At 40.4% G+C, this 20,979-nt stretch overlaps 1 protein-coding gene across 6 annotated transcripts in view; it reads right to left on the bottom strand.

The window, feature by feature from the left end:
- Positions 1-20,979, bottom strand: part of KIAA1328 — a gene marked incomplete at its 5' end in the record, with an annotated part of 171,547 nt that overhangs the window by 31,869 nt on the left and 118,699 nt on the right. For all 6 annotated transcript variants that reach the window (XM_080686364.1, XM_080686368.1, XM_080686369.1 and 3 more), the window contains one exon: positions 5,899-6,080. In XM_080686364.1, coding sequence (XP_080542490.1) covers positions 5,899-6,080 — 182 coding nt within the window. The remainder of the gene's footprint in view (positions 1-5,898; positions 6,081-20,979) is intronic.

A 20,979-nucleotide genomic window follows, 5' to 3' on the forward strand; every position in this document is an offset into this window, starting at 1 on the left:
GCTCACAGCAAAAAAGCCTTGTGAGGACACAAGGAGAACACAGCTATCTGCAAGCCAAGGAGAGAGACCTCATGGGAAAGACACAAGGGAATTGTCATGAAGAATGGACATGGACTACATCTTAATTGGGTGGTGGTTACATAGATATATACAATTGTCAATGTTTTTCAAATGCACAGTAAAGACCTATGCAATTTTATTGTATGTAGATTAAATCTCAATTAGAGTAAAAGAAAATGAAGAACCCCACAGTTTTCTTGACTTTCAAGGCAGTGCTATTTTTAAGACTCTACTGTTATCTTTTTGACATTGCCAATCAATCACCATAAGGACTCCGAAGGGACAAGCATATGCATTCCTTAAATCACTGAATCATTGCAGGTAATGGGGTCAAAAGGTTCAACTAATTAGGTCCTTTTGTGGGCAAGGACACAGAGAGAAAAACCAGTATCTATAATGTCACCTTAATTTACTCAACAAATATATAATGAGCATCTACCACATATTAAGCAATGGTCTAGGGCAGTGGTTGGCAAATTGCGGCTCGCAAGCCGCCGTTTGCTGCTCTGTTTACTAATGAGTTTGCCGACCACTGGTCTAGGGGTAATACAACAGTGAATATATGGGGTGCTTACATTCTAGTGGGAGAAATGTAAAACATAAATAATAAGTAAACTATATAGTATTTTGAGATACTTCTTTCTATTATAGAAGGTAGAAAATGTACAGGCTCTGGTTTAAGTACAATATGCCATATATAGCAACTTCAACTCTCAATGCTAGTTTCTTGCATTTGAATTCCTTTTTTGAGTGGTCTGGGCAGGACAATTTAATCTACATGTTTGGGATTAGCCCTGTACTATACTTATCTTCTGTGTTATATTAATAAAGGCATCAACTTTTAACCGATCTTTTAGCTCAGACTTCTGGAAATCAGAAGTGATATCTTGTGCTACCTTTTCTAATGATTAAACAGATAATCATAATGATGATGCTACTAAAAAATAAACAAGTAAATGCTCCTTAGAGGCAAGATGGGAATGGTTTCTGTACTTTGGATACTCCAGCATGTTTACTTCATTTTTGTTTTTAATATATATTAATTGATTTCAGAGAGGAAGGGAGAGGGAGAGAGAGATGAAAACATCAATGATAAGAGAATCATTGATCTGCTGCCTCCTGCATGCCCCACACTGGGGATCAAGCCCACAACCTGGGCATATGCCTTGACTGGGAATCTAACCGAACCTCCTGGTTCATAGGTTGATGCTCAACCACTGAGTCACACCAGCTGGGCCTTGTTTACTTCTTTAATCACATGACCCATGACTCCATCATGGACTAGAAAACACTGGCATCGCCTCGAGCCCAGATGCACTTAGAGGAGCAACTAGAGCTTCAGAAATTACTCCTCACTTCAGATGGGTCTTCCATAACCCTCTTCCCGTAAAAGACAAGTGCACTTGGAAGCCCCCCAGGAGCCTCAATCAGTGACAGCTGCTGTATATACATAACCTAAAACACCCAAAGACAAAATGAAAGGCGTGGTCAACCCATTGGTAGATTGGAATTATTCGAGATTCAGCCTCTCTCAAACTCACAGTTTTAAGGGGATTGGGAGATCAAATGAAAGAGGAATAAACAGGAGGTGGCTCTAAATGTAGCAGTGGGCTTTTGAAGGCTGATGTAGGAGATGGCAGTGACAAGCCCTGATCTAACATGTCCATCTAACATGCGTGTTCAGTGCCTCACAGCCTCTGCCAGACCTTTCGCATAACTAAAAAAATACCCTCAGCTTCGTGGGCTCCTGTGAAAGGGAATCAGTGATTGCTCAGAAAAAGTTTGAGACAAGCTGGGCGAGAATAAAAACACCACTGCGTAGGAAAGAAAAATGAGAAATGAAGGCTGGTGTTTCCAGATTTGTGCCTGTGGCTTAGAAGTTCTCGACTCAAGTTTAGATTTCTCTAAGGCAGTGGTTCTCAACCTTTCTAATGTTGCGACCCTTTAATACAGTTCCTCATGTTGTGGTGACCCCCAACCATAAAATTATTTTCGTTGCTACTTCATAACTGTAATTTTGCTACTGTTATGAATCGTAATGTAAATATCTGTGTTTTCCGGTGGTCTTAGGCGACCCCTGTGAAAGGGGTCGCGACCCACAGGTTGAGAACCGCTGCTGTAGAGCCTAAAACCATCGGAAAACACAGATATTTACATTATGATTCATTAACAGTAGCAAAATGACAGTTATGAAGTAGCAACAAAAATAATTTTATGGTTGGGGGTCACCACAACATGAGGAACTGTATTAAAGGGTTGTGGCATTAGAAAGGTTGAGAACCACTGCTTTAAGGAATCTCTCCCTAAGGAATGTCATGTAGCTCAATAAAAATCAACTAAAATAGACCATTCCAAGCATTGTTGATTGAAAAACAATTTATATTTCAAGTGTAATTCTTACAATACTGTGAATATTTTTGTGATCACAAGGTTATTTCTTGAGACAAGAATCAGGTCCTTTTTTTTTTTTTTACATGTTTAGTATGTATAAAGTTGGCAGAATGGTGAGGGGGTAGGAAAGGTAAAGGAGAAAGAGACTGACAATAAAGATTAACAGTTCTGCAGTAAATGTCCTATATAGTACTTAATAATTAAAGGACAACAAAAGAAATAAAGGATATAAAACAGAAGAAAAGTATATTAAAAAATTGAGACACTAAAAAGGGAAAACAGTTAAGGAGATGATAAGCCAAGTGGTGTAACTTAGGCAATTGGTGGGAGGTCATTGGCCTCATGAGAAACAGGTGGTGAACCCTTTGCAGCACACCTTGGCGAGTGTTTCCCCGTTGGTTGGGTACCACAGCAAATGGCAATGCAAAAACATTGTCCTGTCCTGGGATCTGTGTATACCAGGTCTGCAATGAGCAGAATGACTCACAGGGGCCTCCCTCAACGACCAGGTATACCATAATTTTGCTAATGCTCCATCTATATATATAAAAGGCTGCTATGCAAAGTGTCCCCTTGGGAGTTCGACCAGGAGACCAGGAGTTTGATCACTTGCTATGACGTGCGCTGACTACCGGGGGCGGTGCGGAATGAAGGGAGACTGTGGCTGGCAGCTGGAAGGCCCCGAATGGCCCTGATTGCCGGCCAGGCCTAGGGACTCCACCCGTGCATGGATTTTGTGCACCAGGCCTCTAGTATTAAAATAAAAGAAGAGAAAAATACAATATAGCCTTTCTTATGAGTAGGAAAAACAGTTAATTCTTATGAATACAATGACTTAAAACAAAACTCTTGAAAAGATGAAAATGTTTCAATTTTTCACTGCAACACTGCAACACTTCACCACCACCACCACCACCCCCCACCCCCCGCAAAAAAAAAGGGGGGGGGAATAAAACACCTAATGAAAAAAGTAATACCATGAGTGAAAGCTGTTCCTGAAAACTTTGCAGAATTGTAACAGCTTTCTCCTGGTTAAATTGATTAGTATAGCAACATTATAAAATGACTATTAGGATTCATTGTGCACAACAGAAAGTGCTGAAATGTCAGCAGACTGTACAGCAAAAAGTAATGGGTTCTGAAACCCTGTTAGTCAAAAATGATTTTGTTTCAAATTAGAAATTGATTTTTTTTGGACACAAGCCCTTTCCAGGCTTCCAGCTTCTGTGGCCAGGCCCAGGAGAGATTAACCTCCGCCATGGCAAGGGCTGGCGAGATACCTTTTTCAGAGTGCCTTTTCCATTGCAGTTTTCTAATGTGGCTGTGGTCTTAACCAATCACACAGGTTATTTGTCCCTTTGCTATTACACTACATTTTTCTCATTGTGGCATTTTATTTTAGTGCTGACATACAACACAAATTTGGTGACAAGTTAACAGAAGACTGCATTAAGCCTTGCAGTGCAACCACCACACCCATTCTGACAGGATCTCCACACTCCAAAGTGTGATGACTGACAATGAGGAAGCCCCGGAAGTGCTGCCCCTTTCTGAAGGACCACCCACAGAGAGGGACGATGGTTCCATCTCAGGTTCTGAGCCTTCTGAATTGCATTTTTGTTTCTAGGTTACCCGAAGGTGATGGAAGTCTGCAGAACTTTTTACTATGTCAAACAAAATAAACTTTTGCTTGGTTTCAGATTGTGCCTAGACTCCCTTCTGAAGTTTGGACTAATTAGCATCAATTATCTGGGAAAGAATTAAACAATTTCTAGATTAATCACAATTAAAACCAAACAACATGACAATGCTGGCAGACAGGAGGAAAGGATGAAGCCACACCTGCAGCTCTCATAAAGTGCCCACAGCTCTTGGGGAGCAGGTGAGAGCAGCTGGAGAGCTGATGAAAATGTGGCCACTTATACCAGACTAGAGGCCCAGTGCATGAAAATTCATGCACTGGAGGGGGGTCCCTCAGCCCGGCCTACCACCTCTCACAGTCCAGGAGCCCTCAGGGGCGGGAGGCGACCCGGCGATCAGGGGAAGACGACACCCCCATCACAGCTCTGCTGTTGCCACTGCCGGCAGCGCAAGCCTCAGCCAGCTCTGGTTACCTGAGCCTCAGGTGGCCCTGGGCAGCTGGGCAGCTGCCATCCGAGGCTTGCCTGCGCCTCAGGCACGCCCTGGCGGCTGTGCAGCTGACATCTGAGGCTTGCCTGCACCTCAGGCCAGCCCTGGTGGCTGAGGGCAGGTCTGGCGGCACCGTGCGCCTGCCGCGCCCCCGGCGGGGCTGAAAGGACTGTGGGACTCTGGCAGCAGGCGCAAGGAGTGACAGTTCTGGCCACACCGAATGCCTGCCACCCACCCCCAGTGGGGCTGAAAAGACTGGGGGACTCCAGCAGGGCTGAGGGGACTGGGCGTCGCCATCTTGTGGCTATGGGTGCCGCCATAGTTTGTGATGGTGTGACGGTCAATTTGCATATTCCCTCTTTATTAGATAGGATATGGGCCAGGGCAAGCCCAATGAAAAAGAAGGAAATCAGGGTTAATGGCTGTGAGCAGGAAAGAAAGGTGTGTGGAAAGAGGTGTGAGCAGAGGGTGCCAAGCCATTTTTGGCCCTTTGTTTCCTATAGAGCTCTTCTGTACAATATGCCAGACTCCTCCCACTCTGCTCCTAATTCCTTCCCTTCATAATTCCAGGAGAACTTGGGGTGGTGAACACACAATACAATATATGGATGATGTGTTAGAGAATTGTACACCTGAAGCCTATATAATTTTATTAAACAATGTCACCCCAATAAATCCAATAAAAAAAAATAATTCCAGGAGAGATGAAGTCAGAGCCACTCCAGAAACAACTGGGAAACACAATTACATTTAACTGCTTCACTCAACATTTCACACAGTTGTTTATAATTGATTTAAAAAAATATCCATGACATATAAAATAAGAAGAATCACTGGTACTTAAGACTGCTAGGCAATATATGCTTAAGACTTATGAGGTTCTGTTGCAGCCACAATGTAGAATTTATCCATGACCTCTCCTCCACCCTCCCCATATTTCCAGTTAATTGAAGATTAACTGTAGTTGTTAGAGTTTACTTTCCCGGCAGAGATTTATGTTCAGTTTCTTGTCCTCTTTACTCACTTTGAGCATTATTTTGTGTCTATGATCATACTTACTGCTGAATAATTCTTACGGTTGGCTGCTTGCAGAAAGAGGGACAAATGGGATAGTTTCTCATATGAGTATTCTAAGAGACATGCTGATGTAATTCACTGATCGGGATGGGATACCTATGGCCTTGCAGGCACATGTCAGCTTGTGACATATTTAACCTGCTCAGGGCTGTAGCAAATCATCTGAAGGTCGTGGCTAGTAAGATTCTAAAACTCCCCAGAAGCAGGTTCTCATTTTGCTCCTATAGATGCTAAGCTTACCTCTTTGGGGTTGATATGTATCTGTCTTTTGACATGTCCACAGGGCATCATCTTCCATTGGTGACTGAAACCCAACTGTCTTCTTCTCTCTTCTAGTCTCTCCACTATTACTGGACTCTTGGTGCTTTTTGATGGATGATGACATTCCAAGCAGCCAACCATCACATGCTGACTTCAACAAACTGAAAAGAATAGATATGAGTGAGCTGCAGAGAGCACAGAAGGGGTACAGATTCCTCAAAGGTGTATAAATTCCGCATGAGTTGAAATAAAATTCATGGCAGTAAAGACATTCTTTTTCTTAATTTTTTAAACTGAGGTATAATTTAAATAATTTATTGAAGGTCTATTTTGTGTCCTGTCACAACAATGTTGGAGAAGAAATTGTCTTTATCCTCCAAAATCCTGTACTTGGATTTGGGGAACTGAGACTCAAACCCAGGAAACTGCTAATAAAGCCACGGAGTATGACAAAGAGCCAGAGTATCTGCAGAAGTAACAATAAAGGAAGCTAAACAGGACCTGCGTAACTGAAGTGCTTCCAAGTGCCAAAGATGAACATCAGGAATTAAAATATCACCAAAACGCTTCAAAGTGCATTGTGTTTCCCATTTTCAATTGTTAGAGTACTTGTTATGTACCCAGAGTATAGAAGAAGGCAGTACAATAGTGCATGTGGAAGATTTGGTCTCTGTCCTCAGATAATTCCATTATAAAGCAACAAGGTAAATATGGAGTAAGAGGAATTTTAATAAAAATAAACACGTGCATATGCTTTGCTCTAAACTAAATTGTGTTCCCATCTTAGCACATTTCCTCTCATAACATTTTATTTTTTAGAGAGTAATGTTCTGATGATGTATATTTATCCCTTAATATTCAACCAGCCTTTTCCTTCTAACATATGTTCACCACAGACTCATGACACTTTGGTTTCTCTTCTCCATGCCCATAAAGTAAAAATTAAAAGTGAATAAAAAGAAGACTTTTACTCAAAAAGTAAAGTTCTAAAAATTAAGATGTTTAAACTCCCCAGAAGCAGAGATAATATCTAGACAAGAAAGAACTGATAGAGTGTTACTGGAGCCATTACTAAGCTCCAGTTGCCCTGGGGCAGAAGTCAAATCATGTAAATCCATCAAAGTCACTGGCCTTCTGTTTGTATTGATCAGAATTTTTAGTAATGTTTGTTCATATTTTAATCCTATATAATAAAGAGCTAATATGCAAATGGTCATCACATGGCCATGTTGTAATGGCTCAGACACTCAACACTGGGGAGAAAGGAATGAGGACCAGCCAGGCACAAATGAGCTCTTGAGAGGGGAATGGGGACCAGCCAGGCACAAATGAGCTCTTGAGAGAGGAATGGGGACCAGCCAGACACAAATGAGCTCGTGAGAGAGGAAAGGGGACCAGCCAGGCTGTGGTCCGGGAAAGGGATAAGCCGCCTGCCCCGTGGTCCCGGGTGCCAGCAGCTGGGGCTGAGGCCTAGGAGAGGGACAAGCCACACACCCTATGGTCCTGGGCACCAGCGGCTGCGCCTGTGGCCCGGAAGAGGGACAAGCCACCCACCCTGCGGTCCTGGGCGCCAGTGCCTGTGGCTGTGGCCCATGAGAGTGACAAGCTGCCTGCCCCACAGTCCCGGGTACCAGCGCCTGCAGCCGCCCCGGGTGAAGCCGACCTGGGTGCCTGCAGCCAGCCAGAGGGAGGGAAGCCTGAGTCCTGGGTGCCTGTGACTGACTGAAGGAGGGAATCCTGGGTCCTGGGAGCAGGGTGAGGCAGAGGAGGTTAGGGGCGATCAGGCCAGCAGAGGAGCAGTTAGGGGTGATCAGGCTGGTAGGGGAGCAGTTAGGGGCCATCAGGCAGGCAGGTAGAGGTGGTTAGGGGCCATCAGGCAGGCAGAGGTGGTTAGGGCGATCAGGCAGGCAGGCAGGCGAGCGGTTAGGAGTCAGCAGTCCCGGATTGTGAGAGGCAGTCAGACATCCCCTGAGGGTCCCGGATTGGAGAGGGTACAGACTGGGCTGAGGGACTCTTCCCCGCCGCCCCATGCACAAATTTCATGCACCAGGCCTCTAGTTAATTCATAAAAAACAAGAAATCAAATGGCTTTGTGCAGTATGGCTTTATGCTGACATAATACAATGTATTACAGTAGGTCCTTGGGTTACATCGGAGATCCATTCCTATGGCACGATGTAACACAATTTTTGCCATAAGTTGGAACCCACCTACATAAGTACCTACGTCACTCACATGGAGCACATACACAGCAGTAATGAAGTGAAACAGTAAAAAAAATTTAAAAGAAAGATAACAATTCCTGACCTTTACTTGTGGTAAATCCTAATAAAAGAGTAATATGCAAATTGACCATACCTCTGCTACACCCACAAGTCACTCCCACCAGCCAATCAGGAGCGAGTATTCAAATTAACCCAACCAAGATGGTGCGGCCACGGAGCGAGCAGGAGGCTTGGGTTTCCCCAGCAATGGAGGAAGCCAAGCTTCCTGCACACCCTGGCCAGCCGTGGACTCCACTCAAGGCTACAAAGTTTCAATTATAGAAGATAAATAAATCCCAACAAAAATGGCGGCAGCCACAGAGCTGGAGAGGGCAGGAGGCTTGGGTTTCCCTGGCGATGGAGGAAGCCAAGCTTGCTGGCCTGCCTTGGCCTCCGCTCAAGGCTACAAAGTTGCAATTATAGAAGATAAATAAATCCTAACAAAAATGGCAACAGCCACTGAGTGAGCAAGAGGCTTGGGTTTCCCCGGCGATGGAGGAAGCCAAGCTTTCTGCCCGCCCTGGCCTGCCCTAGCCTTCGCTTAAGGCTACAAAGTTTCAATTATAGAAGATAAATAAATCCCAGATACTAGGGCCTCCGCTTGGGTCGCTGGGGTGTGTGGCCTGCCTGCAAACCACCAAAGGCCCCTTGCCCAGGCTGCCCCACCATGATCCAGGACACCCTTCAGGGCAAACCAGCTGGCCCCCACCTGTGCACCAGGCCTCTATCCTATCTATTAAAAGAGTAAAATGGAAATTACCATCACTCCAACACACAAGATGGCTGCCCCATGTGGTCAAAGATGGCCGCCACAAGATGGCCAGCAGGGGAGTGACCAGGTCTGCAAGGGAGGGCAGTTGTGGGCGATCAGGCCAGCAGAGGAGGGCAGTTGGGAGGGACCAGGCCTGCAAGGGAGGGCAGTTGGGGGCGATCAAGCCTGTAGGGGAGGGCAGTTAGGGGCGACCAGGCCTGCAGGGAAGGGCATTTGGGGGGTACCCAGGCCTGCCGGGGAGAACAGTTGGGGGGGACCAGACCTGCTGGGGAGGGCAGTTAGGGGTGACCAGGCCTTTAGGGGAGGGCAGTTAGGGGCAATCGGGCTGGCAGGGGAACATTAGGCATCAATCAGGCTGGCAGGGGAGTGGTTAGGGGGTGATCAGGCTGGCAAGCAGAAGCAGTTCTGGGCAATCAGGAAGGCAGGCAGGCGAGCAGTTTGGAGCCAGCAGTCCTGGATTGTGAGAGGGATGTCCAACTGCCCGTTTAGGCCCGATCCTACTGGGCAGTTGGACATCCCTCAAGGGGTCCCAGATTGGAGAGGGTGCAGGCTGGGCTGAGGGACACTCCCCCTCCGTGCACGAATTTCATGCACCGGGCCTCTAGTAAATAATAAAAAACATAAAGCACGTATATACATACGTCAAAATGACGGAACTTTTTTTTTATAAATAAGTGGGAGATGGCGATGTAACCACGAAACAACGTACATCGAGTCCGACGTAACCCGAGGACTGCCTGTATATTTATACTCTAAAGATTTTTTTTTTTTACCAGAAGCTAGGGATCACTTTCCCATGAGGAACATGAATGAATATCTATCTTAGCTCATAAAACCTCTATTCATGGGACAGGAAAACAGGAGACTAAAACTAACTCACTGTGAATATAAGATAAATAACTTACACCAGAAGCCGAAAACCCAGGCAAATCCAACTCTACACCTCTGCTTGTTAATGTGACCAAGACTACTACTGGCTTCCCCTAAGTTCACTCATTCTCAGCTCAGCTGAGCTCCCAACACCAAACAATTCCACTCAGTTGTAATACCGATTGCTTCCTGCTTCTTTACCCCAATTTACACAGAAGCTCTTCTGTAGCTTTATTCCAAACCCCATCCTAGTAATCCTCTAACTCAACAGGGAACTTGGTTTCTAATTTTCCTAAAATAAGAATGACTATAAAAAAGTAGTTCTTTCATTTGCATCTATTCCCATCTTTACCCATCTACTATTCCTCTCTTAATATCTCTGACGAAAATCATATCTTTTATTCATACTATTTAAAATATATTTTTTTATTGATTTTTTTCTTTTTTAGAGATAGGAAGGGAGAGGGAGAGAAAAACATTGATGCGAGAGTGAAACATCTATTGGTTGCCCTCCTATGGGAATTGAACTGGCAAGCTTTCGGTGCACAGGATGACGCCCAAGCAACTGAGCCACTCCAGCCAGGCCTATTCATACTCTTGATACCATTTTGACCTGTGCCCTCTGTGACTACGGCCTGTCAATCATCTCCTTTTCTTAATACTTATAAACTCCTCCCTCCTCTCAACTGGATTTTGTCTTAGAATTACAAATAAGATCAAACTTTCCATTAAAAACCAAAGCCAAACTTAAACCTAAAACTTCTTTTCTTAAGTGGGAAAGTATAATAATACTTGATGTCAGTGAGGGTGTGGAATGACAGCATTTTAATAACTGCTGAAGGAACTGCACATTGGTATTGCCCTTTTGTGGGTGATATGTCAAAACAAATAAAATAAGTAAAAATGCACCTACCCTCCATTAGGTCTGATCAAATAATCGAATTGATATCCCCTCCCTTGAAAAATTGATCATTTTGTAATGACATTCCATTTCCCTTAGACCACATTCCATTTGCTAAGACCAGTAACTTCCCCTTGCCCAAGATCTGGACCCACTCAGAAAATTCCCCTAGGAAAAAGCCCGCTTAGAGTCCTTTAAAAACTCTGACTCCCCAGTCTCTCGGTGCTGCTGCCATTTTGAGGCTCAGCCCATGTGGTTTCCAGATGATCTGATCCTATATAATAAAGAGGTAATATGCACAGGGGTCGGGCCTAAACTGGCAGTCAGACATCCCCCGAGGGGTCCCAGATTGGAGAGGGTACAGGCTGGGCTGAGGGACACCCCACCCCCAGTGCACAAATTTCATGCGCTGGGCCTCTAGTAAGTTTATAATTCTTTACCACTTCCTGCCTTGTGCATTCCTCCTTCGGAGACCCTAAACACCCTCCAGCTAATTCTGCTTTTCAGAAGTTATCCCATAAAGGATGGTCATAGCAGAATCTCTCTATATAAAAGGCTAATATGTAAAGTGTCCCCTCGGGAGTTTAACCAGGAGACTGGGAGTTTGATTGCTCGCTATGACATGTGCTGACCACAGGGGGCAGTGCGGAATGAAGGAAGGCCCCAGCCGGCAGCCAGGGAAGGGAGGCCCCAGGTGGCAGCCAGAAGAAAGGCCCCGATCGGCCCTGATCACCAGCCAGGCCTAGGGACCCTACCCGTGCACAATTCTGTGCACCGGGCCTCTAGTTATTTATAATAGTGAAAAACTGAAGGCAAAGATCATTCAATAGGAGAATAAGAAAATAAACTATGATGCATCCATCATAAGGAATACTATTTGGCCATTAAAAGAAATGAGGTACATAATTCTTCATACTATTGTGGAAAAACTTCATGATATACTATTAAATTTTTAAAAAAGCAATTTGCAATAAAAGAATATACACAAATATTTTTAAAGTTCTGAACACATAAATACCAAATCAGAGAAGTAGAAATAGAATGGCTAAGAAAAATACTTCTATAATTTAATTTATATTCTTCTGAATATTCTTATTTCTTCCAATAGGCATGTATTTTTATAATTAAAAAAATAAAAACTTTCACCATCTCCTTTATATTACCACTTCCTCTCTTTCCCTTCTCTGCCAAACTTCTAGAAACAGTAATTTTAGCAGACATACCTAGTAAAACTATTTTTTAAAGGACAAATCTAATAGCCTTTTCATTTTCAACAGTCTTGCTTGTTACTAGACCAACAATTGACTCTCTTCTTAAAACATTTTTCCCTTAGACTTCAGAATATACTATCTTGATTGTTGCAATAGTTTAAAGAGGCTTCTATTCAGATTCTTTTATTGGGAACTCTTTTACTTCTTCTCCCTAAATGCAGACATTCCTGACGATTCTGTCCTTGTCTTTCTCTTTCGCACTTTCTCAGGGATCCATGCCACACCATTGTATTGTCAATTATGATTTCTAAATAGATTTGCCCAGCCTATAGTGCTGTCCACAATTGCTACCTTATCAAGTACCTCCTGAAAAGCTGTGAAAGGAGTCTTGTCATACTTCCCAAACCAACTCATGTCAAAGCAATGCATAATCTTTATCTTGAAACTAGTTCCTCCATCTGTTTCCATGCTCATTGAATGCAAGCCCTATTCTCCTTGTCACTCAGATGAAAAACTCCAGTTGTCTCAACTTCTGGTTTCCTTATTCATGTTCAATAAATTACCAGATCAATCATTCACCTATATATTCATCAGCTATTTATTGATGACACACTCTATGACAACATAATATGCCACGGGACTGGGGTGGGCAAACATGAAAACAGATATTTACTGAGTACTTGATACACACCGGATACTGGGTATACAAACATAGGCATACAAAGACCAGTTGGAGACAGAGGTGGAAACAAATGCTTTAAAATCTGGTAAGATAAAAGCTGTAATTCAGGAATACACAAGTTGTTTTGGGAACACAGAGGCAGGGCACCTAAAGCTATCTGCATAACAGAAGGGAAATTCCTGAAGCACTTAAACCAAATCTTAGTGGTTAAGCAGAAGATAAGGATGAAGGGTAGAAGGCAAAAGAAAACAGTATTAGCAAATATACCAAACAGTAAAACTTGATCATATATTTTGGACAAGTTAAGTAGTTTGGTATTGTTATAACATCAAGTGTGGGATATGGGTGGAGAGAAGAGGAAGGTGAAACAGGACAGATATGGGAGGGGCAGATCTTAAAAGGTTTGGTCTTCTATGTCAAGGGGCTTGAACTCTAACTTATAGGCAAGGCAGAATCATTAAAGGACTGTCTGTAAGGGGGGAAATGACATGATCCACCTCAAATTTATGAAAAATTACTCTGGCACCATTTCGAGAACAGACTGCAAGAAGCTATGAGTCAGAGGTGCTGGCACAGCTCCGAGGAGATGATGAGGGTCTGGAAGAGAAGCAGTGGTAGGAATGGAAAGGAGAGCTTTTAAAACACATTTAGGATTCAAAATTGGCATAACATGATGAGCTCTGAATGTCAAAAGTGAGGGAGAAAAAGGAGTTGAGGATGATTGGCAGAATTTTGGGTGGATTAGCAATACAGAGAAGATTTGGGAAGGGTGGGAGAAATTAAATGTAGCTTGAGGTGCCTATGAAACATTTGGGAAGATATTTCAAGAAAGCAGTTGGATCAATAACTGTAGCTTTTTTGCTAGCTGGCTGGCTGACTTTAGGGTGGTGGGGTTGAGAGAGATAAGGTTGAAGAAGTATATGCTTCACTTTCAAATTTCTTGGTGAAGGCAAAGGTAAATTCATTCCTGCAGTGAAAAAAATGGATGCTGAGAGAGGTAAAGGTTTGGAGTATGCACTGAGGGAATTCAAGATAAAAATGGCCAAGAACAAGGAACAGATTTCCCTACAATGTTGAAGCCTAATAATTAGAAATTAGAAATTTGTATCTGGGTGTAGGTACACATATGTGGAAGCAGAGAAAGTGGCCTGAGAGCTTGTTCCAAGGATAGATTTTATTGGGAGGGCAGCAGACTGCAAGTCAATGCCAGGTATCCAGCTTTGATACCCAACCCCTGTGCAGTCCCCAGTAGGAAAGTCCTCCCCACCCAGCACAGGCCTGCTATTGTGCCATGATGCCCTCCTCTGTGGATCAGGTTCTAACACCCCATGATCACATTAATTTTAGGGTATGATGGGAGACAGGGATCAAGGTTCATTTTCCCCCAGATCTATATCCAGTATATGCTGCATTATTTGTTAAGAAGACTCCTTTTCCCACAGAACTGCTTGGCACCTTTATCAAAAGCAACTGAACATATGAGCATCTGAGTCTATTTCTGAACTTCATTCTGTCCCACTGACCTATTTATATGTCCTGTATTGATTACCTAACTTTAATTTACATACCTAAAATTGGGCAGCATAAATTTTTCAAATTATTCTTCTAAATTGCAGACTGTCTTTGCCTTACTTGGCCGGTTTGGCTCAAAGGGTAGTGTTACCTGCGGACCAAAAGCTCCTGGGTTCGATTCCCGTCAAGAGCACATACCTGCTTGCAGGTTCCTCCCTGGTCTGGGCTCCTGCAGGAGGCAACCAAACGATGTGCTTCTCTCACATCGATATTTCTCTGTCTTTCCCTCGCTTTTCCACTTTCTTTTTAAAAAAAGCAATGGAAAAATATCCTCGGGTAAGGATTAAAAAAAATAAGTAAATAAATTGCAGACTGTTTTTGCTATTCTAGTCCCTTCACATTTCCATATAAATTTCAGAATGTTTGCCAATTTCTATAGCAGCATGCTGAAATTTTGACTGAAACAGCACTGAATCGAAGCTTCAATTTGAAAAAAATTGGTATCTTATTACTGAGTATTCCAATTCAAGAACACGGTATATCTTTCTTTCCATTTATTTAAGCTTTCTTAAATTTATCTCAGCAGTATTTCATAATTATCAATGGAGATATTTTTGGTTTAATTATTCCTAGGAATTTGATAGTTTTAATGCTACTATAAATCCTTTCTTTTTAGAACAATTACTAAATAAATACTGTTTTATATCTACTGTTATAGGATAGCTAATTGCTGTACCTAAAAATAAAATTGATTTTTATATGTCAAACTTGAAGATGAATTCTGTGTGTTAAATTTGCTTAATAATCTTAGTAGTTGTTTCTGTAGCCAGTCATGTTATTCAAAAATAAAGATAGTTTTACCTATTTCTCTACAATATTTTTCAGGGATGATCATACTACCTAGGATTTCCACTGTCATACTGAATAGAAGAAAAAGTACTAGTAGACACCCTTACGTTGTTCCTAAAAGTGTTCATCATTAAAGAGATGCAGCTTGTTCATACCCTCTTTCCACAAAGAGAAATGATCAGATGGCTTCACCAGTACATTTTATGATACTTAAATAAGAATTTTTATTAATCTTACACAAGCTTTCAGTAAATAGAAAGGAACACTTCAACACATTTTATGTTTCTGTGATACCAAAACCTTAAGTTATTATAATATAGAAATATTACAAACTAGTATCCCTCAAGAACATAAAGACATGAAGTTTCAACAAAATATTAGCAAATCAAATCCAGTAATACATAAAATGTACTGCTTCATGGCCAAATGAGTATTTTTCCAAAATGTAATAGTGGCTACACATTAAAAAATATATCCATATAAATCTTCACATTAAAAGAATAAAGGGGAAAACCATATAATTACATCAATAAATGCAGAAAAAATATCTGACAAAACTCTCAACAAACTAGAAATAAAAGCGAACTTACTTCAATCTGATAAAGAGCATCAAACAAAAATCTACATTTAATATTATATTTATTGGTGAATTATTGAATGCCTTGTCACTGAGAACAGAGTAAGGTTGTCTTAATGGTCAATATTTACTTCTATTCATTACTAGAGGCCCAGTGCACGAGTTCATGCACGGGTGGGGTCTGGCCAGCCCAGCCCCAATCGACGAGGCTGGGCCAGTAGGGAGGAGGAGTTAGCAGGAGGTTGGCCAGGTGGGTTCTCTGGCCACAGTGGGCATCATAGCAACCGGTCATTCTGGCGTTCCGGTCGCTGGCTTTTTATATATATAGATTGTAATGGAAGTTCTAGCTAATGTAATACATCAAGAATAAGAAACTTAGAAAGGCAAAAATAAAGCAGTTATTATTCACAGACAACATAACTATGAACTTGAAAATCCTAAAGCATCTACCAGAATCCTGCTAGAATATGTGCATTCAATAAGATGGTAGTACACAGGGTAAATATTAAAAAATAAATAAATCTGGCCCTGGCCAGGTAGCTCAGTTGGTTAGAGCATTGTCCCAATATGCCAAGGTTGCGGGCTTAATCCCTGCTCAGGATACACACCAAGAATCAACCAATGGCCCTAGCAGGTTTGGCTCAGTGGATAGAGCATCGGCCTATGGACTGAAGGGCCCTGGGTTCGATTCCGGTCAAGGGCACATGCCCAGGTTGCGGGCTCAATCCCTAGTGGGGAGAGTGCAGGAGGCAGCCGATCAATGATTTTCTCTCATCGTTGATGTTCCTATCTCTCTCTCCCTCTCCCTTCCTCTCTGAAATCAATAAAAATATATTTTAAAAAAAGAATCAACAATGAATGCATAAATAAGTGGAACAACAAATCGATGTTTCTCTCTCAAATCAATAAATGAAAAATTTAAAAACATTAAAAATATGCTTTCTAAATGCTACCAACAAATTCAACAAAAAAATGTGCAAGACTGTTGCATGAAAAACTATATGGTATTATTGTGTTAAATTTCAAAAGATCTAAATAAATGTAGAGATATACCATGTTCATGAACTGGGAAACAATATTTTTACAATAATTCTTCCAAAATCGATCTAATAATAAATTTGCTTCCTTAAAAGAAATTAAAAAACTGAATCTAAAATGTAAAACTGAATCCTAGAATACCTAAACAGTTTTTATTAAGTTGGAGGACTTATACAATCTGACTTCAATATTTACTACAAAGCTAAAGTGACACTGACAAAACAATGGAAATATAGATCAATGGAATAGAAATTCATAAACGTGTGAGTGTGCCTTTTGAAAAGACATCAGGCAATTCAATAAAGAAAAAGTAGTTTTTTCAACAAATGGTGCTAGAATAACTGTATATCTGGATAGTAAAAGAAGGAACCTTGAGCCCTACCTCACACTATAAAAATATATTTGAAATGAATCATAGACTTAAATGTAAAAGTTAAAAGTCTACAAGTCCTATAAAAAACATAGGAGAATATCTTTTTAGCCTTCATCAATAAAAAGTCCTGTTCTTCAAAAACACCACTAAGGAAATACAATGGCAAGTATACATAATACATATATCTGATGAAGGTTTTATATCCAAAACATGAACTTGGATGTTTAGAGCACCTCAGTTTTTTTTTTCCTTCCCAAATGTAGAAACATTTTAAATGTTCATCAGCAAATGAACTGATAAGCAACTTGTGGTATACAATGAACTATTTATTACTCAAGAATAAAAAAGTAATGGACTAATGAAACATGGAACAGTATGGTAAATCTCCAAAACATATAGTGAGTAAAAGATGCCAGATACACGTATATACTATTACATTTATTTGAAGATTTAGAACGTATAAAACTATCTTATGTGAGAGAAATCAGATCAGTGGTTGCCTGGGCCAGAGGTTTGCGGGAAGCGGGTGCGGTGGTTGGGTGGGCTTCCTGTAAAGTGACATTCTGGGGTGATGACATTCTGTACTAATTGGGGTATCAGTTACACAGGTATATTCATTTGTTAAAACACATCAAATTTGATGTGTGCATTTTATTAAATGTAAGTTTCAATAAACTTGATTGAAAAATAATGTTGAATAAAACAGTACAAAAATTTTTATCAAAAAATTTTAAGATATACTGAGATGTATCAAAATTAATAACTACAGTGTGTCCCACACTTTGAATAAGTACTAATTCCAATGGGTTAAATCTGAAAAGAAAGAAGCATCAATTGAGCTATCAACTCAATTAAAGTGTGTTTACTTTTTGAAACACCCTGTGTGTTATTTCTAAAACTACACAGAACCAGATATTAAACTGAAGAAACATTTACTGACCACATACTTTGTAACCATTCCTTCACTGTGTGAGGCAACATAAAGTTAAAATCTCACTTCATACAGTCCAGATAAAATGTGTACAAAATTCACTGAAGAGCTATCACTAATATGGGGCAACATCATTCATTGATATGATGAAATTATTAGGAATAGTTCTGTTATTCTTATTCAGCATCTGTTTGAGCTGTTAAAGTACTGATAAAATGATTAAAATCAAGACAGCAGAAGAAAAGAGTTTTAAACTCATGACATTTAGGACTGCCACTCTGTATAAGTCACTCTTAAGTTGCTAAGATTTTATTGAATGATATCTCCATATTTTATTGGATAGAACTTATAAAATACTAGATGGGAAACTTGGAGTAAACCTGATTTAGGATGGAGAAAGGAAAACATTTTCAGTTCTTCAAGTTCAAAAAATTCTAATAATCCAAAATTCCTTAAATTTTTCTTTCTATTTTACCCAAATCTCATATCATGATAGTCTGTCTGTCTGAGCTTGAATGGCAAAATTTAAATGTCATTCAGGACCAATTGAATACCACTTGTATTTGCATTCTTTAAAAAGTAGAAAAACATTAACCTTTTGTTTTATTGAATTAAAATGCCACGGAAATGCTGATGTAGTCTTGGGAGACTGGAGTACTTTTACAAAGAAGAATAGCTGTCATTTATTAAACACAAAGAACACTTACTTGATAGGATGCCTTCTGACAAAAAGCAGATTGGTATTCTCATCATAGAAAAGGCATTATAAAAAAAATCTAGCCTAGACCTCTGAGATTTGAATAATTTAAAGCTGCATTTGGTGCAATTTGAATTTTTCTTTAGGGAGGCAAAGTTAAATACCTTTAATTTGTTCTAATTATTTCAAATTTGCAAGTTAATTATGGCTGATCATTAAATAACAAAAAGGACTATCATCTCCATAGAGTTTTACCTCCTACCCTCTGCATTACTTAAGCTAGATTTTAGTATGCATGAATTAACTTTCTAAATAATCACACAATTTGACTAAATGGCTTAGTAAAATGAGCTCTGATCCTCAGAATAAGCATTAATGGACATTAGAAATGCTATTGGGACTCATGTTACTTACATTATAAGTATTTTTAATAGGGCCTTATTTACTAACTTTTATGTACTGTTCAGGCTAGAACACCATATATTTATATTATTTTGCTTTACTGGAGGAAAAGTTCAATCTTTGAGACAATAAAAACAAATGTCCATTAACACAAACTAGATTCATTTTGAAATTATGCAGGGATGTGGTGATGGATTTTAACTTGTTTTAGCTGTTCATCTCAATGAATCAATCTAGCAAAATTGGTCTGCTTGGTCTGTAAATGGAATATTATGGATCCATGGATGTGCTAAGTGATTCAGGTAGCAAAAGGAGGTCCAATAAGCTAGTACTTAAATTCCACCTGCTAGTTTGAGAGAAAGAATCCATGGTGTCTTGTGTTGGGAGAGTATCTAGTTACCAATCCTGTGCACACTTGGCTATCAATGAATGTGCAGCCAGATGGCACATGACCTTACTGCTTGGAACTCTTACAAATAATTTTCTTAAATGTCCCTACTAAATCTTCATATTCCCCAGAGATGAACCTGTGAATCAGAACAAAATATTTTAAGACCAAGAAGTTTAAAGGATAAAATTTCAAAAGTGATGTAGTCCATATACTATCAGATCTTCCTATTTCCTACTCCAATATCATCAGTACAAATTTTATTTCCAAACACCCAATGAATTTTATCTGATAACCTTCTCTATGTCAATTCTGTGTTTGGGCATGGGAGTACACAAATAAATAAGTGACTGTCTTTGAATATTTACAGGTAAACAGGAAGAGACAGCTCAATAATGAATACACAATGTGATAGGTTGGTTATGACAGCAGCATAACTAAAGTGCTACAGGGAGCTGGCCAATGTAATAGGAAGCTTGGGAGGAGAGAATGGAGGGTCATAAAGGCAATGATGCAAGGAAAGTCAGAAAAAGGAATGATAATGATAACTTACTAGCATAAGCTATGCAAAAGGCACTTGCTTGGTTCCTTGGTTCCATGGCATAGGAAGAGAGGAGTCTGATCCTGAGGGGTAGTTAGGGCAGCCTAGTAGCGTAGAATATCAGCTTTGATGTCAGATAGAACTGGTTATTGACGATATAACTAGTTAGAAGTTCTGATAGATTTGATTTCTTAAGCAGGTTACTTAACCCCTCTGAGCCTCATTTTCTCACTTACATAATGAGGTTAATTAACCTCATTAAGTAACTTATAGGGTTGTTGTGAGGATTAAACGAATTAACATATGTAAGATACTCAAAAGGGTGCCCAGCACATAAACTCTACCTAAATGTGTTAGCTTCCTTCTATTATTATCATTATTTTTGTTACTATTCCTATTACTATTAAATGAGGAAACATTTAAAAGACTTAGTAGGTCTATGAACATCTAGTACATAGTAAGTATTCATAAGTTATTACAGACTAGCTGAATAGCTGAGTGGCATAGCTGAAAATTACCGAGACAGAGAAGGTCAGTGGGGTGGAGCAGAAATAACTGGATTGGATCTGAAGACCCGAACTTGAGGCACCTGTACATCATTTGGGCTAGATAATATTATCATGCAGTTATAAGGACAGGTTTGGACCTCAGGAGGGAAAAGTTGAGACCTAAGATAAAGATTTTAGAGTTATCAGCATAGAGATATGGTCTAAAGTCATGGAAATAAATTAAATTTCCTATAGACAGAAGTCAACTGAAAAGAGGTCAGAGGATGGAATTGCCAAAATTTTAACAGTAGGCAGAGCAAAAGAAGCAGTAAAGTATTTTGGGGGAAGGGGAAAGCAAAAGCCAACAGGGCGATAAGCAGAATGAAAAATAGTTTCAAAAAAACAACAACAAGGAGATGAGAGATGTACCAGAAAAGTTACTTGTGTCAGTTGATATTGAGAAGTCAAATAAGAAGAGGATTGAAAAAAAGACTATGCTCTAGAAAAGTCTGATAAAAAAGAGCAGTGGGTCAATGGCAAGGCAAATATAAAGTGTGTGTGTAG

The sequence above is a fragment of the Plecotus auritus genome, assembly GCF_963455305.1.
Source record: "Plecotus auritus genome assembly, chromosome: 8".
NCBI lineage: Eukaryota > Metazoa > Chordata > Mammalia > Chiroptera > Vespertilionidae > Plecotus > Plecotus auritus.